The sequence below is a fragment of the Colobus angolensis genome, unplaced genomic scaffold (assembly GCF_000951035.1).
Source record: "Colobus angolensis palliatus isolate OR3802 unplaced genomic scaffold, Cang.pa_1.0 Scaffold289, whole genome shotgun sequence".
In the NCBI taxonomy this organism is placed as follows: Eukaryota; Metazoa; Chordata; class Mammalia; order Primates; family Cercopithecidae; genus Colobus; species Colobus angolensis.
Genome location: NW_012116143.1, coordinates 1,828,256 through 1,846,483, shown reverse-complemented (window position 1 = coordinate 1,846,483; position 18,228 = coordinate 1,828,256). Strand labels below are relative to the sequence as shown.

General features: G+C 38.9%; 2 protein-coding genes and 1 non-coding gene across 3 annotated transcripts in view; 2 read left to right on the top strand and 1 right to left on the bottom strand.

The window, feature by feature from the left end:
• The window catches only part of ACTRT3 (actin-related protein T3), a 3,055-nt gene extending 2,221 nt beyond the window's left edge, over positions 1 to 834 (bottom strand). Inside the window, exon 1 of the mRNA XM_011949018.1 lies at positions 1 to 834. This exon is cut by the window's left edge and continues 5 nt beyond it. Coding sequence (XP_011804408.1) covers positions 1 to 188 — 188 coding nt within the window. The 5' untranslated portion in view covers positions 189 to 834.
• Positions 835 to 1,454: 620 nt separating this feature from the next.
• On the top strand, positions 1,455 to 1,527 carry TRNAV-AAC. Its single transcript has one exon. It is a non-coding gene; the product is annotated as a tRNA-Val (tRNA).
• Positions 1,528 to 1,587: 60 nt separating this feature from the next.
• MYNN (myoneurin) lies at positions 1,588 to 16,308 on the top strand. Its single transcript, XM_011949017.1, has 8 exons — positions 1,588 to 2,644; positions 3,443 to 3,739; positions 7,946 to 8,739; positions 9,803 to 9,962; positions 11,673 to 11,851; positions 12,675 to 12,758; positions 13,816 to 13,902; positions 15,885 to 16,308. Exons 1-8 carry the CDS (start codon positions 2,520 to 2,522, stop codon positions 16,145 to 16,147), a joined length of 1,989 nt encoding a protein of 662 aa, XP_011804407.1. The 5' UTR covers positions 1,588 to 2,519; the 3' UTR covers positions 16,148 to 16,308.
• Positions 16,309 to 18,228: the final 1,920 nt, after the last annotated feature.

The following is an 18,228-nucleotide window of genomic DNA, read 5'->3' as shown; positions in this document are numbered from 1 at the left end:
GAGCTCCTCCAGTCCTGAGCTTGGTCACCCACACAGAGTTCTAGCCCGCCCAGGGCCGCGCGGCTCTGGCCCTTGGCGCGGCCGATAATGTTCGGGTAGATAAACTGGGGCTCCCGGCTCCCAGCCAGGCCCGCCTTGATCACTCCCGAGCCGTTGTCGATCACCACCGGAAGCTGGCAGTGGTTCATGCCGCCGCTGCCGCCGCCGCCTGTTGTCTCTGGGCCGCTCTGGCTGCGGGCTCTGCCGGGGCCGACTGCCTGAAACGCCGCGTCACAGAGGCCCCGGCACGGCCCGGTGAGGCCCGAATCCTGGGGTTCGGGAGGCCCCCAGGCGCAAGGACTCGCTGGACGCACTGTGCTCCTCTTGTCACCGCCCGCTATTGCTTCTCGCAGGAAGCCCACCCCAACCCCTGGAATCCCGGAATCCTAGTATCAGGAAAACCCGACTTTCCCATCAAAAGATTCAACTCTAACACTTCACAAGTGCATTTCTCAAATACCCAAAAGAGCTATAAAAGCAGTTTTATTTTCCAAAGCCACTGAATTCTGGTTAACTGGTGGCGGTTCCGGGGAGTTCTAGAATTCGCCCTTGAAACTGGGGAAAAATGAGACTTAAAAGAGGAAAGTTGTCGCAGGAAGGGAGGCAGTGTCTGCTTCTGAAACGTTAAACTTCTAAAATAAGGAGAAAAATGCTGGAATTTAAATGAGTTTTAAGTACGTTTATTATTTTTTCTGTACACTGGGCAATGCTTTGTTGTGTTTCTTCCTGTGATTTCCAAGCAAAATATACGCAATTAAAACAAAATAGTAGTTCCTCGCACATATATATATATATTCGAATTATATCCTTCTGGTGTAATCTGCAAGCCTCATTCCCTACTCTTGATTTTTAGACTGAAGGACGTGCCTGCCTTTTTGGAGGAAAAGTGAAGTTTCTCAAGTCGTAGGAAATTCAAGTTTGGAAAAATTTAAAAGTACATTGCATGTCAATAAAACGCATCTTGGTGTCTGATTCTGCATACCCTGTAGAGAATTTTAAAACAAGCAGTCAATTTAGAACCTCTGCTTGGTCTTCATAAGCAAAAGGAGGAAATTCAAAAGTAATTTTACACGTCCTTCCACCAGCAGCTGAAAGGATGGCTTTTTCGCGGCTGAATAACGAAAGTTCCCTGCTTCTCCCCGGACTCTGAGCAGCTCAACCTGCGGAAAGGATGTATAAATAAAACCTTCTTTCCCAGGAGACCAAAAAAAAAAAAAAGTGTACCCAAAGGAAGGGCAACTCGGGAGTGCCTGGTTTCTACCGCGGTACCTAGGCGCTTTGGAAGAAAGTGCATGCAGATTCAAGCTTTTGAAATGGTTTCGCACTGTTCAATTGGGCATAAATTGTTTTTCACTTGAGAATTGCGAATTGACACATATATATCAAGGACTACACAACACACCATTTGCGGTGCGGTTTCCGTAGTGTAGTGGTTATCACGTTCGCCTAACACGCGAAAGGTCCCCGGTTCGAAACCGGGCGGAAACAACCAAAATTAGACATTTTTTTCTAAGCTTGAAAGAAAGCGTGAGATCACTTTTTTTCTTTGGTTAGCGTGAGATTTATATCGGCCTTTCAAAAGACATGATCTTGATAGCAATTTGAGAGTTCGAACTGTAAGTTTTTATGTTACTTTACTCGTTCACCAAATATTTTTATGGAAGCCTTGCCACGTGGAACACGTGCCCCGGGTTTAAATGAATTTGACTCACCAGCTAATACATAAAGAATACTGTACAGCCTATAAGGAAAGATCAAAGTGTAAAAGTGGTTAGTCCTGTCGCCTCCTGAGCATTTTTGTATTATGTCACTTGGTTTTTCGTCTGAAGTGGATGTAAATAATCGTATTAAAAATCTTCTAGTCCAGACGCAGGAAAACCTTTTCCGGTATAAAGCCCACCTTCCTCTAATGTTGCGCATGCCCACTGTGCCCAGCTGCTCCGCTTTCGTGCATCCCAGACTCCTGTCACCAGGTAAGGGCATCTTGGAAGCTGAGCCACAGTTGGCTGGGGCACAAAAAAACCAGGGGGTGCCAAGAGTTTTCAGGTTCGTAAGCGGGAAAGGGGTGCCGAGTCTCAGCTAAAAAATCCCCCATGGCAGAGATCCGAGTACACATGCAGCAGTTTCCACCGGTGGGGGCCCCGAGAAAGGGGAGGATGATGGGAGAAGACAAGCAACTACAAGCCCCCGCATCCAGTGCGCAGCTGGCTTCAGGAGAGAGGCCCGCGGTGCAGTGCTGCCGGGCCTCGGCGCAGAGCCGGGGCAGAGCGCCAGACGCTGACTGCCGACACCAGAATGCTCGCGAAGAGGAAGACAGGCGGAGCGCTGCGAGCTAGCGAGCCCTCAGCTCTCGTATCCATGACGCCTGCTGCTTCGAGGGACCCCTGGCATGCTGGGGAGTGGGTCTCTGTGGGCCATCCTGTCCCGCCCTGGCCGGCACCGGATCCCCACGGCCCCAGAGCCTCCCGCACTGCCACGGGATGACAGTGCCGGACATGACGCCACCGTGGAAGGAAGGGAGGGGCGGAGCGTGGCGCGGTGACGTCCTCCCAAGATGGCGGAGACAGAGTGAAGAAACTGTGTTCCCGCACTTGGGTTGCTATCGGTGAGTTCCTACTTCACCCCCAGCCTGCCATTCCCGGTCTCTCCAGAACCTGGGCCATCGGAGGGCAGGCTCCTTGGAGTTCCCGCACGGGTGCGGGCGCAGGTGGAAGGCTTGGGTTAGGCAGCCCCGGAGTGGCCTGGGCCACAACCTCTGCTGTGGCAGTTCGCGGGAGTGGGAGCTGGGCAGAGGGCAGGGCGGCAGAAGCCGAGGAGGGACTGGCTTTGGTTGTCACTCTCGGATGCCGCCTCGCGTAGAGAGAGTGGGAAGGGAGAAGGTGTGGCCTCCTCGGCGCGAGTGATAGAACCTTTGACAACAAGCCGTGGCCCGGCACATTCCCGGCTCTATGGGCAGCCACCTCGCGTTTTGGAGAAACTGCACTGGGGAAACACAGGTTTCGGTGACTTGAGAGCAGTTTTTAAAAACTCGTACTGTTCTGCCCCTATCAGTCCCAAGAGATCGTGTCTGAGTGGCTTAAAAAATTTTGTAACATAAGTATGTCTACTGAGCTTGAAAATCTGAGGGTTCAACTGATGTGAGAGCGTCAAGTTTTGCGGTGCTTTTTTCAGGTGGTAGAAGTGTTGCCATTCACCATCACTTATTGATATGTCCAAAGGATTGTTAGTTGGTCAAGGGAACCAAAGATAGAAAGGCACCCATCCCTTCATTCTTAACCATATATGTTTGATAAGGATTTTCAAGGGGGCTAAAATTGTTAAAGTTATGTCCTCTGTCCCTTCCCTCACTGAACGTTGATGAAAACTTATGGTTACTGATTTACTATTTCTTTTTGTCTTTTAGATCAAGGGTAGAATTCCATTCTGATATCAAAATGCAGTATTCGCACCACTGTGAGCACCTTTTAGAGAGACTGAACAAACAGCGGGAAGCAGGTTTTCTTTGTGACTGCACCATAGTGATTGGGGAATTCCAGTTTAAAGCTCATAGGAATGTACTGGCCTCCTTTAGTGAGTATTTTGGTGCGATCTACAGAAGCACTTCTGAGAACAATGTCTTTCTTGATCAGAGTCAGGTGAAGGCTGATGGATTTCAGAAACTGCTGGAGTTTATATACACGGGAACTTTAAATCTTGACAGGTAAAGTACACATTTTATTTCCAGTTATAAAAATTAGTCAGTAGTCTTCACAGCAAAAGTAGCTTTGTGTTTTTTCCCTTCATTCTCTGAACTCAAATTCTTCAACTATTTTATGCATACAATGTTTGTTTTTATAAAGAAATCAGTATCACTGATTTAGGATGAGCAGGCAATATTTCATAAGCACAGAAACCACAGGTGATAAACAGTAAGATTTCTGACATTAAACACAATGAATTTATTTTATTTTATTTTTGAAACGGACTCACTGTCACCCAAGCTGCAGTGCAGTGGTGCAATCTCTGCTCACTGCAACCTCTGCCTCCCGGGTTCAAGCGCTTCTTCCACCTCAGCCTCCCCAGTAGCTGGGACTACAGGCGTGCACTACCACACCTGGCTAATTTTTGTATTTTTTTTGGTAGAGACAGGGTTTTATCATGTTGGCCAGGCTGCAAACACAAAAAATTCTAAATGACTTCCAGTTTCCCATTGCTTTTTGGTCCTTGTATTCCTCTGGTCTCTCTCCCTCATTCTGACTCCTGTTATCTCTATTAATCTACCAGTACTAATACTGAAGTAAGGTCAAAGATGCTAGAATGCTTCTCTAAGATGCTTACTATTATCACTGCATTAACAAAAAATGGGTTCTGAGGAATCTGATATTGCAGGCACTGTGTGTCTCCCCTATATAATGAACCATATAATTAGATTAATATCAATACATTTACTGATTGTAGGGGAAAAGGTGGAGGGAATAAAAGCAAAGAGAAACTGATTAAATGACCCCTGTCTTATTTCTGCCTCTCCTATGAAAGTGGGAACATGAGTAGACTGTTCATAATCTTCTGATATAGGAAGATTATAGGCTTTGGAATTAGATCTTTCCTGTCAGTTGCTATGTCTCCTTGAGCATGATGCAATCTCTCTGAGCCTCAGTTTCCCCATCTGTCAAAATGAGATGGTAATAACTACCTTGAGGCTAAATAAGGTTTTACTTGATCCTTATTCACTTCCCTGTGAACATTAATTTCTTTATTTTTCTTCTTTACCCTGTCCTCCCCCTTTAATTCCACATTTCTTGGAGAAAAATTAGAAAAAAGAAAAAAGAAACACCTGAAATTCTGCTACCCACTGGTAACCCCTGTTAACCCTTTGATATATATTAATTCATTCTTTTCCAGATCTTGGTAGAGATGTGCATGTATACAGTAAGCAAAATCTTTCCCTCCCTTTTATATTGCAGCTTATCATGGAAAGATACTTATTTAAAAATCTAGAATCAGGGTGCTCATTAATCCTTTTGACAAGGAAACATTCTTGTGCAAGAAGTATCCAGTGTGGGGAGGGGAGGGAGAGAAAAGTAAACTTTCATACTATTTTGGAATTATTTTTAAATTTTGGTATAATGAAATCTTCAAGTGAGTTCTTGATAAGTTGATTAAGGGAAAAGAGCAGTGTGAATTTTGACTGGCCTTCAATTTAATGGTTTCCCTTTCTCAATTAACTATGCAAAAAAAAAAATCTTCATTTGAATACACAGTAGAGCACTTTTCTTTGAGACTTCATGCAAAGAACCAATGTGAAGAACAGCCAGGTGTTTTGTTCAGTCTCTTTTGGTACATTTATCTTTCCTGGGGACTGGGGAGCTAATTCCTTGAGTTCAGCTAGAAATGCAAGAGAGGATTTATACCAAAATAGAAAGGCTTACAACTTAGTGATTAAGAAAACAGGTAGAATAATAGAATTAGTTGGCTCAGGGGCCAGATTACCTTGGTCAAATCTTCGTTCTAACATTCTGTGCTCTTGGACAGGTTACTTTATTTCTTTGGACTTCTGATTTTTCACTTGTATGTAAAATGAGGATTACAGATTTCATAGGCATGTCCTGAGGATAATCTTATAAAGCATTTTGGCATATACCTGGCAATATGCAATTAAATGACCTTCAATGACTGTTCACAAGATGTTATCTAATACTTGTAAACAAAAGCAAATCTGTTAGAAGTAAATGTTGATTGGTGCTCTTAACTGTGACTGAGATTATAGCCATCTATGAAATAGTTTGTATGAATTACCATTTCAATGTTGAACTTTTTTTTTTTTTTTTTTTTTTTGAGACAGGGTCTCTGCACCCAGGCTGGAGTGCAATGGCACAATCTTGGCTCACTGCAACCTCCACCTTCTTAGGTTCAAGGGATTCTCCTGCCTCAGCCTCCTGAGTAGCTGGAATTACAGGCACCCACCATCATGCCCGGCTAATTTTTGTATTTTTTGTAGAGATGGGGTTTTACCGTTTTGGCCAGGCTGGTCTTCAACTCCTGACCTCAGGTGATTCGCCCACCTTGGCTTGCCAAAGTGCTGGGATTGCAGGTGTAAGTGACTGCACCCGGCCTTGAACAATTAATGTATAACTTCCTGCTAACTTATATTGGTCTTAAAGGCTACCTGACCTTGTTATCTGTTTGGCAGTTCATTTTATGGAGCAGTAAACACAATTGGAGACCAAAAGATCTTTTTTAGTGGCCCAGCCCAAACGACAATTTTTGAAAAGCTGTTGTGACGCTAAATTAAATAAGGGGCAACAGACAGGTGGCACTTGAGGCAAAGCAAGTTTAATTAGAAGATGTTGAGAACATGGGTAGAGATTTGTAGATACTGCAGGATACTTTTAGAGATCTTAGAGGTTCATGACACTAGTTATTTTTTATTTCAAATTTTAGTCCTTTAAAAAAAATAGTGTCACCAGCACTGTATTTACATTGTCAGCTATGATTAAAACCCTTTTCTGGCTTATACTTACAACAAAGAGAGAAAGAGATCATCTTCCTAAAGATAAACTATATTTAGGGAAAAAATCAAGTAGGAAGATTATTTGAGAGTAAGGGGGGTGTGTGTGTGTTTCTATCCTCAAATACTTGTAACAGTCATATTTTTAGTGTTAATACCAACTCAGCTCTAATTTTACAGCTAAGAAAGTTGAACCCCCCAAAGATGCTGACTTACCCTAATTAAGTCAGCTAGTAATGCCAGAGCCAGTGCTAGATTAATCAAACAACCTTTCACCACATTGTGAACTTCTGAAGGGCAGAGACTATTTATTTATTAATATCTTAGTACCACACATGGTAGATCCTTAGTAAACATTTGACTAGAATATTGAACACGGTGGCTTAAGTCTTTGTAATTCTCATATCACAAACACTCCAGCTAATTTGGGTTGAGTATCACCAGAAAAGGTTGAGAGGGTTGCTAGAGAGAGTTTAACATTCTAAAACCTTGTTCCTCTAAGTGGGTTCCTCTTAGCAACATTGGCATCACCAGGGAGTGTATTAAGAAATGCAGGCAGGCTGGTGGCTCACACTTTGGGAGCCCAAATTAATCCTAGCATTTTGGGAGCCCAAGGTGGGAGGATCACTTGAGGCCAGGAGTTCGAAACCAGCCTGGGCAGCATAGCGAGACCCTGCCTCTACAAAAAAAAAAAATCCAGGCGTGGTAGCACATGCTTGTGGTCCCACTTACTTGGGAAGCTGAAGCAGGAGAATCTTTTGAGCCGAGGAGTTCAAGGCTGCAGTGAGTTATCATTATACCAGTGCACTCCCGCTTGGGCAACAGAGGAATGTCCCATCTCAAAACAGAAAAAAGAAATGCAGAATCTCAGGCCCCATCACAGACTTACTGAATTTGAATCTATATTTAACAAGATTCCTGGGTGATTCACACGCACAGCAAAGTTTGGCAAACATAATTAAAGTCCCTCACAGGGGAGCAGGAGAAAACAGTAGGAAACAAGTGTCATTAGACTTTGCCTCTTTTTGCCTCTTGCCAATCCAGAAAAGTTGGTTGCTATCTGAAGAGGTCTCAGGATGAATGGAGGAGGTAGTGAGTTGCCATCAGCTATTTTTGTGTTCTAGAGTTTTTTGTTTTTGTTTTTTAAAGCCAGAAAATTTAACATTTAATTTTTCTGCAGTGGTTCACTGACAGCTGTGAATAGCCATTATCTTTCATTTCTTGAAGTTCTGTAAAATTGGAGATTTTCACCTAAACATTATTCTGAATGAATTTATAAATATATTTTTCTCTTAGTGATGTCTTTTTCAGCATTCTGCTTCATTAGGTCTTTAAAATACATTGAAGAATATATGCAGCTCTGTTTCAAAAAGTTTCTCTTTGATCAGAATATTGTCATGTAGCCTTGTTTCCTTACAGTTGGAATGTTAAAGAAATTCATCAGGCTGCTGACTATCTCAAAGTGGAAGAGGTGGTCACTAAATGCAAAATAAAGATGGAAGATTTTGCTTTTATTGCTAATCCTTCTTCTACAGAGATATGTAGTATTACTGGAAATGTTGAATTGAATCAACAGACTTGTCTTCTTACTCTGCGAGATTATAATAATCGAGAGAAATCAGAAGTATCTACAGATTCGGTTCAGGCAAATCCTAAACAAGGGGCGTTGGCAAAAAAGTCATTTCAAACAAAAAAGAAGAAGAAGCCTTTCAACTCCCCGAAAACAGGGCAGAATAAAACAGTGCAATATCCCAGTGACATCTTAGAGAATGCATCTGTTGAATTATTCCTAGATGCAAATAAACTGTCCACACCTGTAGTAGAACAAGTTGCACAAATAAATGATAATTCAGAACTCGAGTTGACATCAGTTGTGGAAAATACTTTTCCAGCACAAGATATTGTGCAGACTGTTACAGTGAAACGGAAACGTGGAAAATCACAGCCAAACTGTGCTCTGAAAGAACACTCTATGTCTAATATAGCGAGCGTCAAGAGTCCTTATGAGGCAGAGAACTCTGGGGAAGAGCTGGATCAGAGGTATTCCAAGGCCAAGCCAATGTGTAACACATGTGGGAAAGTATTTTCAGAAGCCAGCAGTTTGAGAAGGCACATGAGAATACATAAAGGAGTTAAACCTTACGTCTGCCACTTATGTGGAAAGGCATTTACCCAATGTAACCAGCTGAAAACGCATGTAAGAACTCATACAGGTGAGACGGGTGTGTGGGGAGATAAAATTATTTTTATACTGTGACTAAAATAGTGTATTTTTATAGAGAGTACTTAGCACACACTACTTGTGATCAGAAGTTGGTATATTTTTCTATTCATCAAAGTATTTAACAGTGTTAAACTGTTGAAAATTTGTTTGTAATTGTAACCAAGTATTTAATGGCTGTTTAAGCCCTATTGCATCAACTCCTTATACCATTTTCCCTCCAAATAAGCATGTTGATTTAGCTTACCAAGTATTTAACAAAGACATTAAAACTGATAAAGAGAAAATGTAATTACAATTCAGGCCAATTTTCAGATATTGCCAACACTTATTACATACTTTCTAGACTTTGTTGACTTCTGAACATGTTCATTGGAATTACACATACGGTGTTCCCTCAGCTTCTACAGTTACCTTTATTTTGCATGTCCTCTGGTTGTAAAGTATGAGCACCCATTGGTACATTTAGATTCATACTTACTTACTTATTTATTTATTTATTTATTTTTATTTTTTATTTTTTATATATATATATTTTTTGAGACACTCTCACTCTATTGCCCAGGCTGGAGTGCAGTGGTGAGATCTCGGCTCACTGCAAGCTCCGCCCCCCGAGTTCACACCATTCTCCTGCCTCAGCCTCCCGAGTAGCTGGGACTACAGGTGCCTGCCACCACGCTCAGCTAATTTTTTGATATTTTTAGTAGAGACTGGGTTTCACCGTGTTAGCCAGGATGGTCTCGATCTCCTGACCTCGTGATCTGCCTGCCTCGGCCTCCCAAAGTGCTGGGATTACAGGCGTGAGCCACCGATCCTGGCCCTAGATTCGTACTTTTTTAAATGCTGTATGTACTTCTCTCATTTTGAATTCAGAAACACTAATTTCTTCTAATTCTACTGGTGTTTTCAGTGGTCTGGAAAAGATTGTATTTGTTTTCAATTCCAGCAGTTAACATTTTCTTAATAACAAAGCTAGTACTGTTGATGAAATCTTATATGACTTATGCAACCAAAACACTATTTTCTTCTAAATATAAATTTTATTGTTCCTTTAGGTGAGAAGCCATACAAATGTGAATTGTGTGATAAAGGATTTGCTCAGAAATGTCAGCTAGTCTTCCATAGTCGCATGCATCATGGTGAAGAAAAACCCTATAAATGTGATGTATGCAACTTACAGTTTGCAACTTCTAGCAATCTCAAGATTCATGCAAGGTAAAAAACCAAATGAGTTGTTTAATCTTTTAGTCTCTTAATCACCATAGTCTTATGAATAGACTATTATATTAGAATTCAGGACAGTAGAATTTTAATTGTGGTTCCACCAAACGGTATTAACACATTCAAGGAACCACAAGGAAGCCATAGTAGTTGATAGGAAATAAGCGGGGTCAGGGGACTACTAGGAAATAAGGTCAGACTGATCCAGAAATAAGATCAGAATGGTCCAGAATGCAACTTAAGAGGATCATTCTGGCTGGTATAGGATTATAAGAGTCGAATCAGGGTAAACAGGAATCTATAGATAAAAGCCAAGCAAGGGTGATGGTGGTTCAGGCCAGGGTGGCAGCAGTGAAAGAAATAAGTGCTAGTAGATTCTGGATATATTTTAAAGTTAGAAATCACAGAATTTGCAGACAGACTGATTGTATGTGAAGTCTGGAAGAGAGTCAAAGATGATTCTGAGGTTTTGGGCCTGAACCCTTATAAAGATGGAGTTGCCATTAACTGAGATAGAGAAGGTTTGTGGATAGAACAGTTTAAGTGGAAGTGTAGCAATTTACGATTACAGTTATGAGCATGTTAAATTTGAGATGACTTACACTTCTGAACAGAGATGTACAATAGATAATTGATTATCTAAGTCTGCAGTTCAGGGGACTGGTTTAAGGTGAAGATACCAGTTTGGCAGTCATCAGCATATGACAGTATTTAAAGCTATAACCTTGGCTAAGGTTACCAAGAACGTGAATGTGGACAGAAGAAATCAAAAGATGGTCCTGAGGCACTCTTAACTTTATGGGTTCTGAGAGATGGGTGAGAAACAGCAGACTTAACGAGGAAGGGGCAGCCAGTAGAGGAGGAAAACCAGGAAAGTGGGCTGCCCTGGAATCCTAAGTGAAGGAAGTTATTCCGGTTGGGAATGGTCAGTTGTAAAATTCTATGATAGGAAGATGAAGACTGAGAATTGACATAGATTTAGCGAAGTGGAAGTCAGCAGTGCTCTTGACAAAAGCATCATGAGTAGATGCTAGTAGAGAAGAAATGGAAGTAGAATACTTGGAGTCTCAAGGTTTTGGTAAAGGGGATCAGAGAAAGGAGGCGCAAGTAAGGTCAAGGGTGTTTGTTTTTTTGTTTGTTTTTGTTTTTTTTTTAATATGGGAGATATCAGTATATTTGGATACCATAATCCAATGGAGTGAGAAACATGGATGATGTAGGATTGGGGAAATTGCAGAAGTGATATCATTAAGTAGGATCTCAAGTATACATATTGGAATTGATGGATCCAGATGAACTGTCACCCTCATGTTATATGAATTTTTCTCAGTGAACTAGGAAGCAGTGGGTGTCACCTGAGAGTAACAATGGGTGAGGAAATGCTGATGGTTTGAGGAGAGAGTTTTCATGAGTCAAAGAGTGACTAGACTCGTGGAAATAATTGCCTGCAGTATTAGGGGCCCACTGACAACCATATGAAGATCATGGAAAAACTTTTTGAACTGATCTCAGAACTAATGTTTTGATAATAAATATTTGTTTTTGGCAGTGTTTATACTGAAACAACTACTGATTTTAAATACATAGTCTTGGCCTGTTAAGATGACATGAAATAAAATGTGTAAAAAATTTCATGAATTCTTGCTATATAGACTGATCTCCAAATTGTTTTACTTATTTAACTTTATATTTATTTACTAATAGGAAGCATAGTGGAGAGAAGCCATATGTCTGTGATAGGTGTGGACAGAGATTTGCTCAAGCCAGCACACTGACCTATCATGTCCGTAGGCATACTGGAGAAAAGCCTTATGTATGTGATACCTGTGGGAAGGCATTTGCTGTCTCTAGTTCTCTTATCACTCATTCTCGAAAACATACAGGTGAGTTTGACAGGGAGAGACTGCTTAAAATAAAGTTATAAATAAAAGAAAAAGGGGACTTGAGCCTTTAGCAAAGTAGATCGGAAACTTTGTAGTTAGATATGTGTTTGTACTTCTATGAGCTGTTTATGATTTTCACATATTGGTTAAATATAAAAGCTGACTTATTTTCTAGAATAATACAAGGTGAGTGAAATAAATTATATAACTTACACATTAAAATCAGTGAGATAATTTTGATATTACATAAACTTGCATTGAGATGCGTTTTGTGACTTTAAAACTATCTTTTCAGCTTCCTGAAGGTCATCTCCTATAGTTAGGGTTGGGGATTGGGTTTGGGTTGAACATTGATGTTTTTAACTTGTTAGTACCTTTCCTACACAGATATTCTGAGATTTTCAAATTAAGTAATTCAGACACAAAAGAGCAGTTTGGAAACAAACTGCTTTTTTAGGGTACATTTTTAAAAGACTTCCCTACATGCTTTTATTCTCCTTTATTAATATAGTAGATAGCAAGAATATGTGGGTTTATGAATTGACATGTTCTTAATCATATAAAAATCAAATTCCATGCCCAAATCATCTCTACTAGAGGGGACATTTTTAGGAATAAAGTTTTAACATATGAAAACTTATGAACAGTATATAATAATTACTAACATTCATTGACTTGGATCACTGAAAATATCTCTAAAGTACAATATAGAGAGGTTTTAATTTAAATAATATTTCAGAAAAGCTTACTTTAGATTATTTGTAATTGATAAATATTATATTGGTATAGTACACCACTTCGCTATCTTTTATTTTCCATCTAGGTGAAAAACCATACATATGTGGTATTTGTGGGAAAAGTTTTATTTCCTCAGGAGAGCTCAACAAACACTTTCGGTCCCATACAGGTCTGTGTTTAGGGAGAACGTATTATTTTTTGTTCTCTCTTAATTTCTTTTTATGTAAACCTTGACTTTTAAGCCATTATGGACTATATGGTATTTAGTCATACTATACCTATAGCAATATCTTAATGTATAAATATCAACTTATTTGCTTATTTTGTCTTTTTTTTTTTTTTAGTTTGGAGTATGAATTAAATTTGTTAAAGAATTGTGTTGGTTTTCCAAGAAATATGCCAGATAATCAATAGTTTTTAAATGATTTGGATTAAATTGCACAGATATACCAAGAAATGAAAAGGAATAGGTAATACCAAGATAACATCAGATTTTCTTACTAAACAGTGTTTAGTATGCAAGTTTTAGGAACAAATTTTAATTTTGACATGTTTATCGTAAAAAGTAGTTTGTAAATTGTATAAAGAAAATATTGAATGTAAAAAATTTTGAAAGAAAGGAAAATGCCACTTTGAAAGAATACTGTTCTAACATTCTCTTTTTAAAAATTCCTCCTCGTAATTCCTACCTAGAATAATGTGAGTACTTAATAGAGATTTAGTAACTTTTTGGTGACTTTATATTCGCACACACTTTAGTTTACACCATAAAGCACTGAACAGTTCTTATTTCCAAAGAAGTGTAATATTGTAGCATGTTGGCAGTATTTTTAAGGATTTTCTAATTTGCCAGGTACCTGAGAGCAGAAACCATGATTATTACACTTATTTTCCCCCAGCTTTATCTCTTAGCCAGTGTCTGGAATATAATTGACACTCACTAAATGTTTCATAGAAATACAAGAGTAGGTTTAGTTTGCAAGTACATTTCTGTTCATGAAAATGCTCAATTTTTCTTGAGATACAGATTTTTTGTATAAAGGAGTGACTAGGTTGTATAGAATCTTAAATTTCACTATACTATAACCAGGTGATTAAAGTGACAATTTGAAACCAAATTTAAACACTATAATAATTTTTGCCTTGTGTTCATAAACATTGATATTTTTGTCTTAGCTAGCAGCTTTTAAAATATTGAAATTTAAACTTTTTAATTTGTTTTCCAGGAGAGAGACCATTTATCTGTGAATTATGTGGAAATTCTTACACAGATATTAAAAATTTAAAGAAGCACAAAACAAAAGTCCATTCTGGTAAATGCTTATTTTTTTGTTTTGTTCTTTTTTTAATTTGGTGCTTGTATGAGTTCTATTCCTTAAAATGTTGAGATGAGATGTACATTTAAGCAGTTTAAGTTAAATGTCTATTTCAAAAACTAGGTATATACATATGAGGAAAGTAGCTTTTTTACAGAAACATTCATTTTGGATTTCTTTTCATATTGAGCCTCTTATTAAAAAACTTGAAACATTTCCTCCTTTTAAAACCTGACTTAATAACAGTCCCAAGCGTGAATGAACATGTAAGCAAACTATGTGTCACTGTATCCCATCCTGGAGTCTGGATAACTCAGGGTTTACTACGGTTATTATGAAAAAAAAAAAGGGAGGGGGGTTGTTATCATGAACACGAGTCCAGAAATGTTTAAGAGGAAATAGGGAAACAGGTAACCCTACACTGCTATAATATATAAAAATGGAAAGCCAGACAACAAGTCTTGAGTCTGTTGGTTAAAATGAATTCTTGAAAAAGCTTCCCTGTGCTTACCATTTTATTCTGTCATTATTAGAAATGACACTAGACCCTTCTGGTGTGTAAATACTTAAACATCATAAGTATTAAGTTAGAAACATTTGAAAACTACAGTATGTCATTAATTTAACCACTTGTTAGATTTCTGCAAAGTGTACATTCAGGGAATGTGAAGTTAAACAAGGCATAGTTCTGGTACTCAAAGCACTTACAACCTGGTGTGCGAGACCAGAAACCCAAATAAATAATTACAAGGGAAAATTTAGGGCATAATCGACACAAAAGTGCTAAACAAGATACTGTTTTTCTGAGGTAAGTACTAGAAAAAAACTTAATTTTAGGGAACTTGAAGGATGGAGAAGAGTTCAAAGATGGAGATGGGAAGAGAGAATTCCTTCCAGGCAGAGAACACTGTGAAGAGTCAATGGGACAAGAAGGAAATCTTGACTAGTTGAAGTGAAGAGTAGTTTGGGAAGAATACAGATAATTGGGCCGGGCGCGGTGGCTCAAGCCTGTAATCCCAGCACTTTGGGAGGCCGAGACGGGCGGATCACGAGGTCAGGAGATCGAGACCATCCTGGCTAACACAGTGAAACCCCGTCTCTACTAAAAATACAAAAACTAGACGGGCGAAGTGGCGGGCGCCTGTAGTCCCAGCTGCTACTCGGGAGGCTGAGGCAGGAGAATGGCGTAAACCCGGGAGGCGGAGCTTGCAGTGAGCTGAGATCCGGCCACTGCACTCCAGTCCGGGTGACAGAGCGAGACTCCACCTCAAAAAAAAAAAAAGAATACAGATAATTACAATTTTACGAAAGCAGTTTTGTCTACCTAACAAGGATGGTGAAACCGAAATCATGTCAACACTTGAGGGTAACGGAAGCATGTTAAAGCTGTTGGAAAATTTGAAGGCAAAAGTACATCTTTAGTCAGTGTGCTAATTGTTCCCTTGAGTAAAGCAGAATTTCTCACCTCTGAAAATATATGAAAGTGCCATACATACTATTCTGAACTCACAGAATAATATGAACAACTTATTAAAAACATTCAGTGAATGAATAGAGTATTTCTTATCACTATTTAATACTTTGAGGGAGTTAAAGAAGTATGACTTGACATTTATTCTCAAAGAATTTACAGTCTGGTTGAGGATTCAAGGCATACCTGAGTAGAATGTTAAATGGTAATAAGAGAGATAGATGCCACAAGACAGTATATGAAAATTGACAAATGTATGATTAAGCAGATAAAATAGCTCACCCTGTTTCATTCTTAATCAAGTCCATTTTTTTTTAATGGAGTTAGTGCTTGAACTTAACCTTGAGGCCCAGATTAAATTTACATAGATAGTGAGGAAGGCATATCTACAAAAGAGAAACCACTTGAGTAAAGGTATGGAGGTTGGAATGTAATTTCTGGGAATGGTAAGTACATTAGTCTTTCTTGTTTTTAAAGATAATGTAGATTTTTTTTCTTTCCATTGTAGGTGCAGATAAAACTCTAGACTCCAGTGTAGAGGATCATACTTTCAGTGAAAAAGATTCCTTACAAAAAAGTCCTTTATCAGAAACTATGGATGTGAAGCCTTCTGATATGACTTTACCATTAGCTCTTCCACTTGGGACTGACGACCATCACATGCTTCTGCCTGTCACGGATACTCAGTCTCCTACATCAGATACATTGTTGAGGTCAACTGTGAATGGGTATTCAGAACCACAATTAATTTTTTTACAACAATTATACTGACTTTGTGAGGAATATGGAATTGCTAAGATGTCATTGGTAGCAAACATCTCTGGTAAGGTGCATATATTCATCTCTGATAAGGTGCATAAATTCCCAATCATTTGAGTTGTGACCATTATTTTTCATTCACTGAAGTAAAAGCACCTGATGCTGCATCACAACTGCAATGTTTGTTTTTATTTTTGGCTTTTATGTCTATACTCCGCACAGCTTTTTTTTTTTTTTTTTTGAGACGGAGTCTTGCTCTGTCGCCCGGGCTGGAGTGCAGTGGCCAGATCTCAGCTCACTGCAAGCTCCACCTCCCGGGTTTACGCCATTCTCCTGCCTCAGCCTCCCGAGTAGCTGGGACTATAGGCGCCCGCCACCTCGCCCGGCTAGTTTTTTGTATTTTTAGTAGAGACGGTTTCACCGTGTTAGCCAGGATGGTCTCGATCTCCTGACCTCTGATCCGCCCGTCTCGGCCTCCCAAAGTGCTGGGATTACAGGCTTGAGCCACCGCGCCCGGCTATCCACACAGCTTTTTAAGGAATGAATTATGTAGCACTATTTTGGGTGGATGAGTTTTATTTTATTTTAAAGCTGCCTTAATTCCATTTTTATTTTGCATTTTAGAATTGCCCTTGATTTACTAATCAGCCAGTTAATGTGATTCAGTTTTGACCTGTGGGATTTTAAAATTTTCCTGCCCTCAGAATTTAAGCAAAATCCATGATAGTATCAGCCCAAGAGTGTGTTACTATTTGTAAGCCCCACAGATCAATACGTAAACTATGGAGAAAAAGTAAAGTTTCATATTTCCACTCGTGAAAATTTAGGTGCTGAATAAGAATTGTGCTATTTCTCTATTAATATATTCTGTTAGAAATAACTTTTCTAATGAAACAACAGATGTTTCTCAAAATCTAGAAAAGTGCATATAAAGTTTTGTTCATTTAGAACTCAGTATTCTGGAGAAAACCAATGGTCAGTACTTTTGGTTTGAGTTATCTGAGATTATATTTTCAAAATGAATTTTAAGTAGATATTTGGTGTTTTTATCTTGTCAAAGACAGTTTCAGAATTTGATTCAGTTTATGTTTTATTCGGTTTCTAAAATATTGGAGATGAGGAAAATGTACTTGAGTTTTGAAATATTTTGGTAAGCCTCTCTTATGCCTGTTATGCACTTTTAAAATAAATATTAAATTCCAGAAAGAATTTTCTAGATATAAACTTAATGCATACTAGAAATCACTCGGCTTCTAAATTTGGTACATTATATTGCATAAAGAGTTAAGAAATTAACCTCAATTATAAGTAAACATTTTGAGTTAGCAGAAAGCCAACTTTAATTAAATATTTTATATTTGAGTTTTCTATAAGTTTGGGATTTGTTAATTTTATAAATTAAACGACAACTGTTGGTTGTGGTTGTAGTTTCACAATGGTACTTCTCCTTCCAATCGAATGTAGAAAATTCGTTATTATCCTGATATTTGTACCACTCATCCCCATGCCCCTTTCCCCACATATTAATTTATTTCACTGCCTGATCTTTGGATATGAAATTATCAGTTCCACGAAGTCAGTTTTTATATTGCCGATCAAACAGCATGGTGACATTCTTTCTTATTCTTTTTTTTCCCCCCACAAGGCTATTTTTCAGTGTGAGATGACATCATTTCTTATTTCTGCCATGCTGTGACTTTTGTTTTCTGCTTTTAAACTACACCTGTAGTACAGTTATGGTTTTTATTGGTATTGATTTATTTAATTCATTAATTTTCTCTATTTGGGACCCAAGTCACAGGAACCAATTAGAAGACATAATAAAAATACTTAATGCTTGTAATCTGTAGAGATCTTCACCATTTCACAGCACACACGTTATTTTTGTAATAAATTGCCACTGGTGGGACATGGGACTGACTTATTTGAATAGAGTTTGAAATACCACCTTTGTACGATACAAACTTAATATTTGATTATTTTATCTAAGAAATTTGTGCATGTGTATTAAGTTAAAATAGTGGGTTTAAATAAAATTTATAAAGCATTAGAATGTTCACCTAATCTCTTCTGGGTTAAATGTGATAGGACTG

What these genes read in the sequence shown, in the direction of transcription:
- MYNN (XM_011949017.1), top strand. Translation starts at nt 2,520, where the DNA reads ATGACAGTGCCGGACATGACGCCACCGTGGAAGGAAGGGAGGGGCGGA. An exon ending in CCGCACTTGGGTTGCTATCG is followed by an intron (nt 2,645 to 3,442) that starts GTGAGTTCCTAC and finishes TTTGTCTTTTAG; the next exon opens with ATCAAGGGTAGAATTCCATT. An exon ending in ACACTTTCGGTCCCATACAG is followed by an intron (nt 12,759 to 13,815) that starts GTCTGTGTTTAG and finishes TTTGTTTTCCAG; the next exon opens with GAGAGAGACCATTTATCTGT.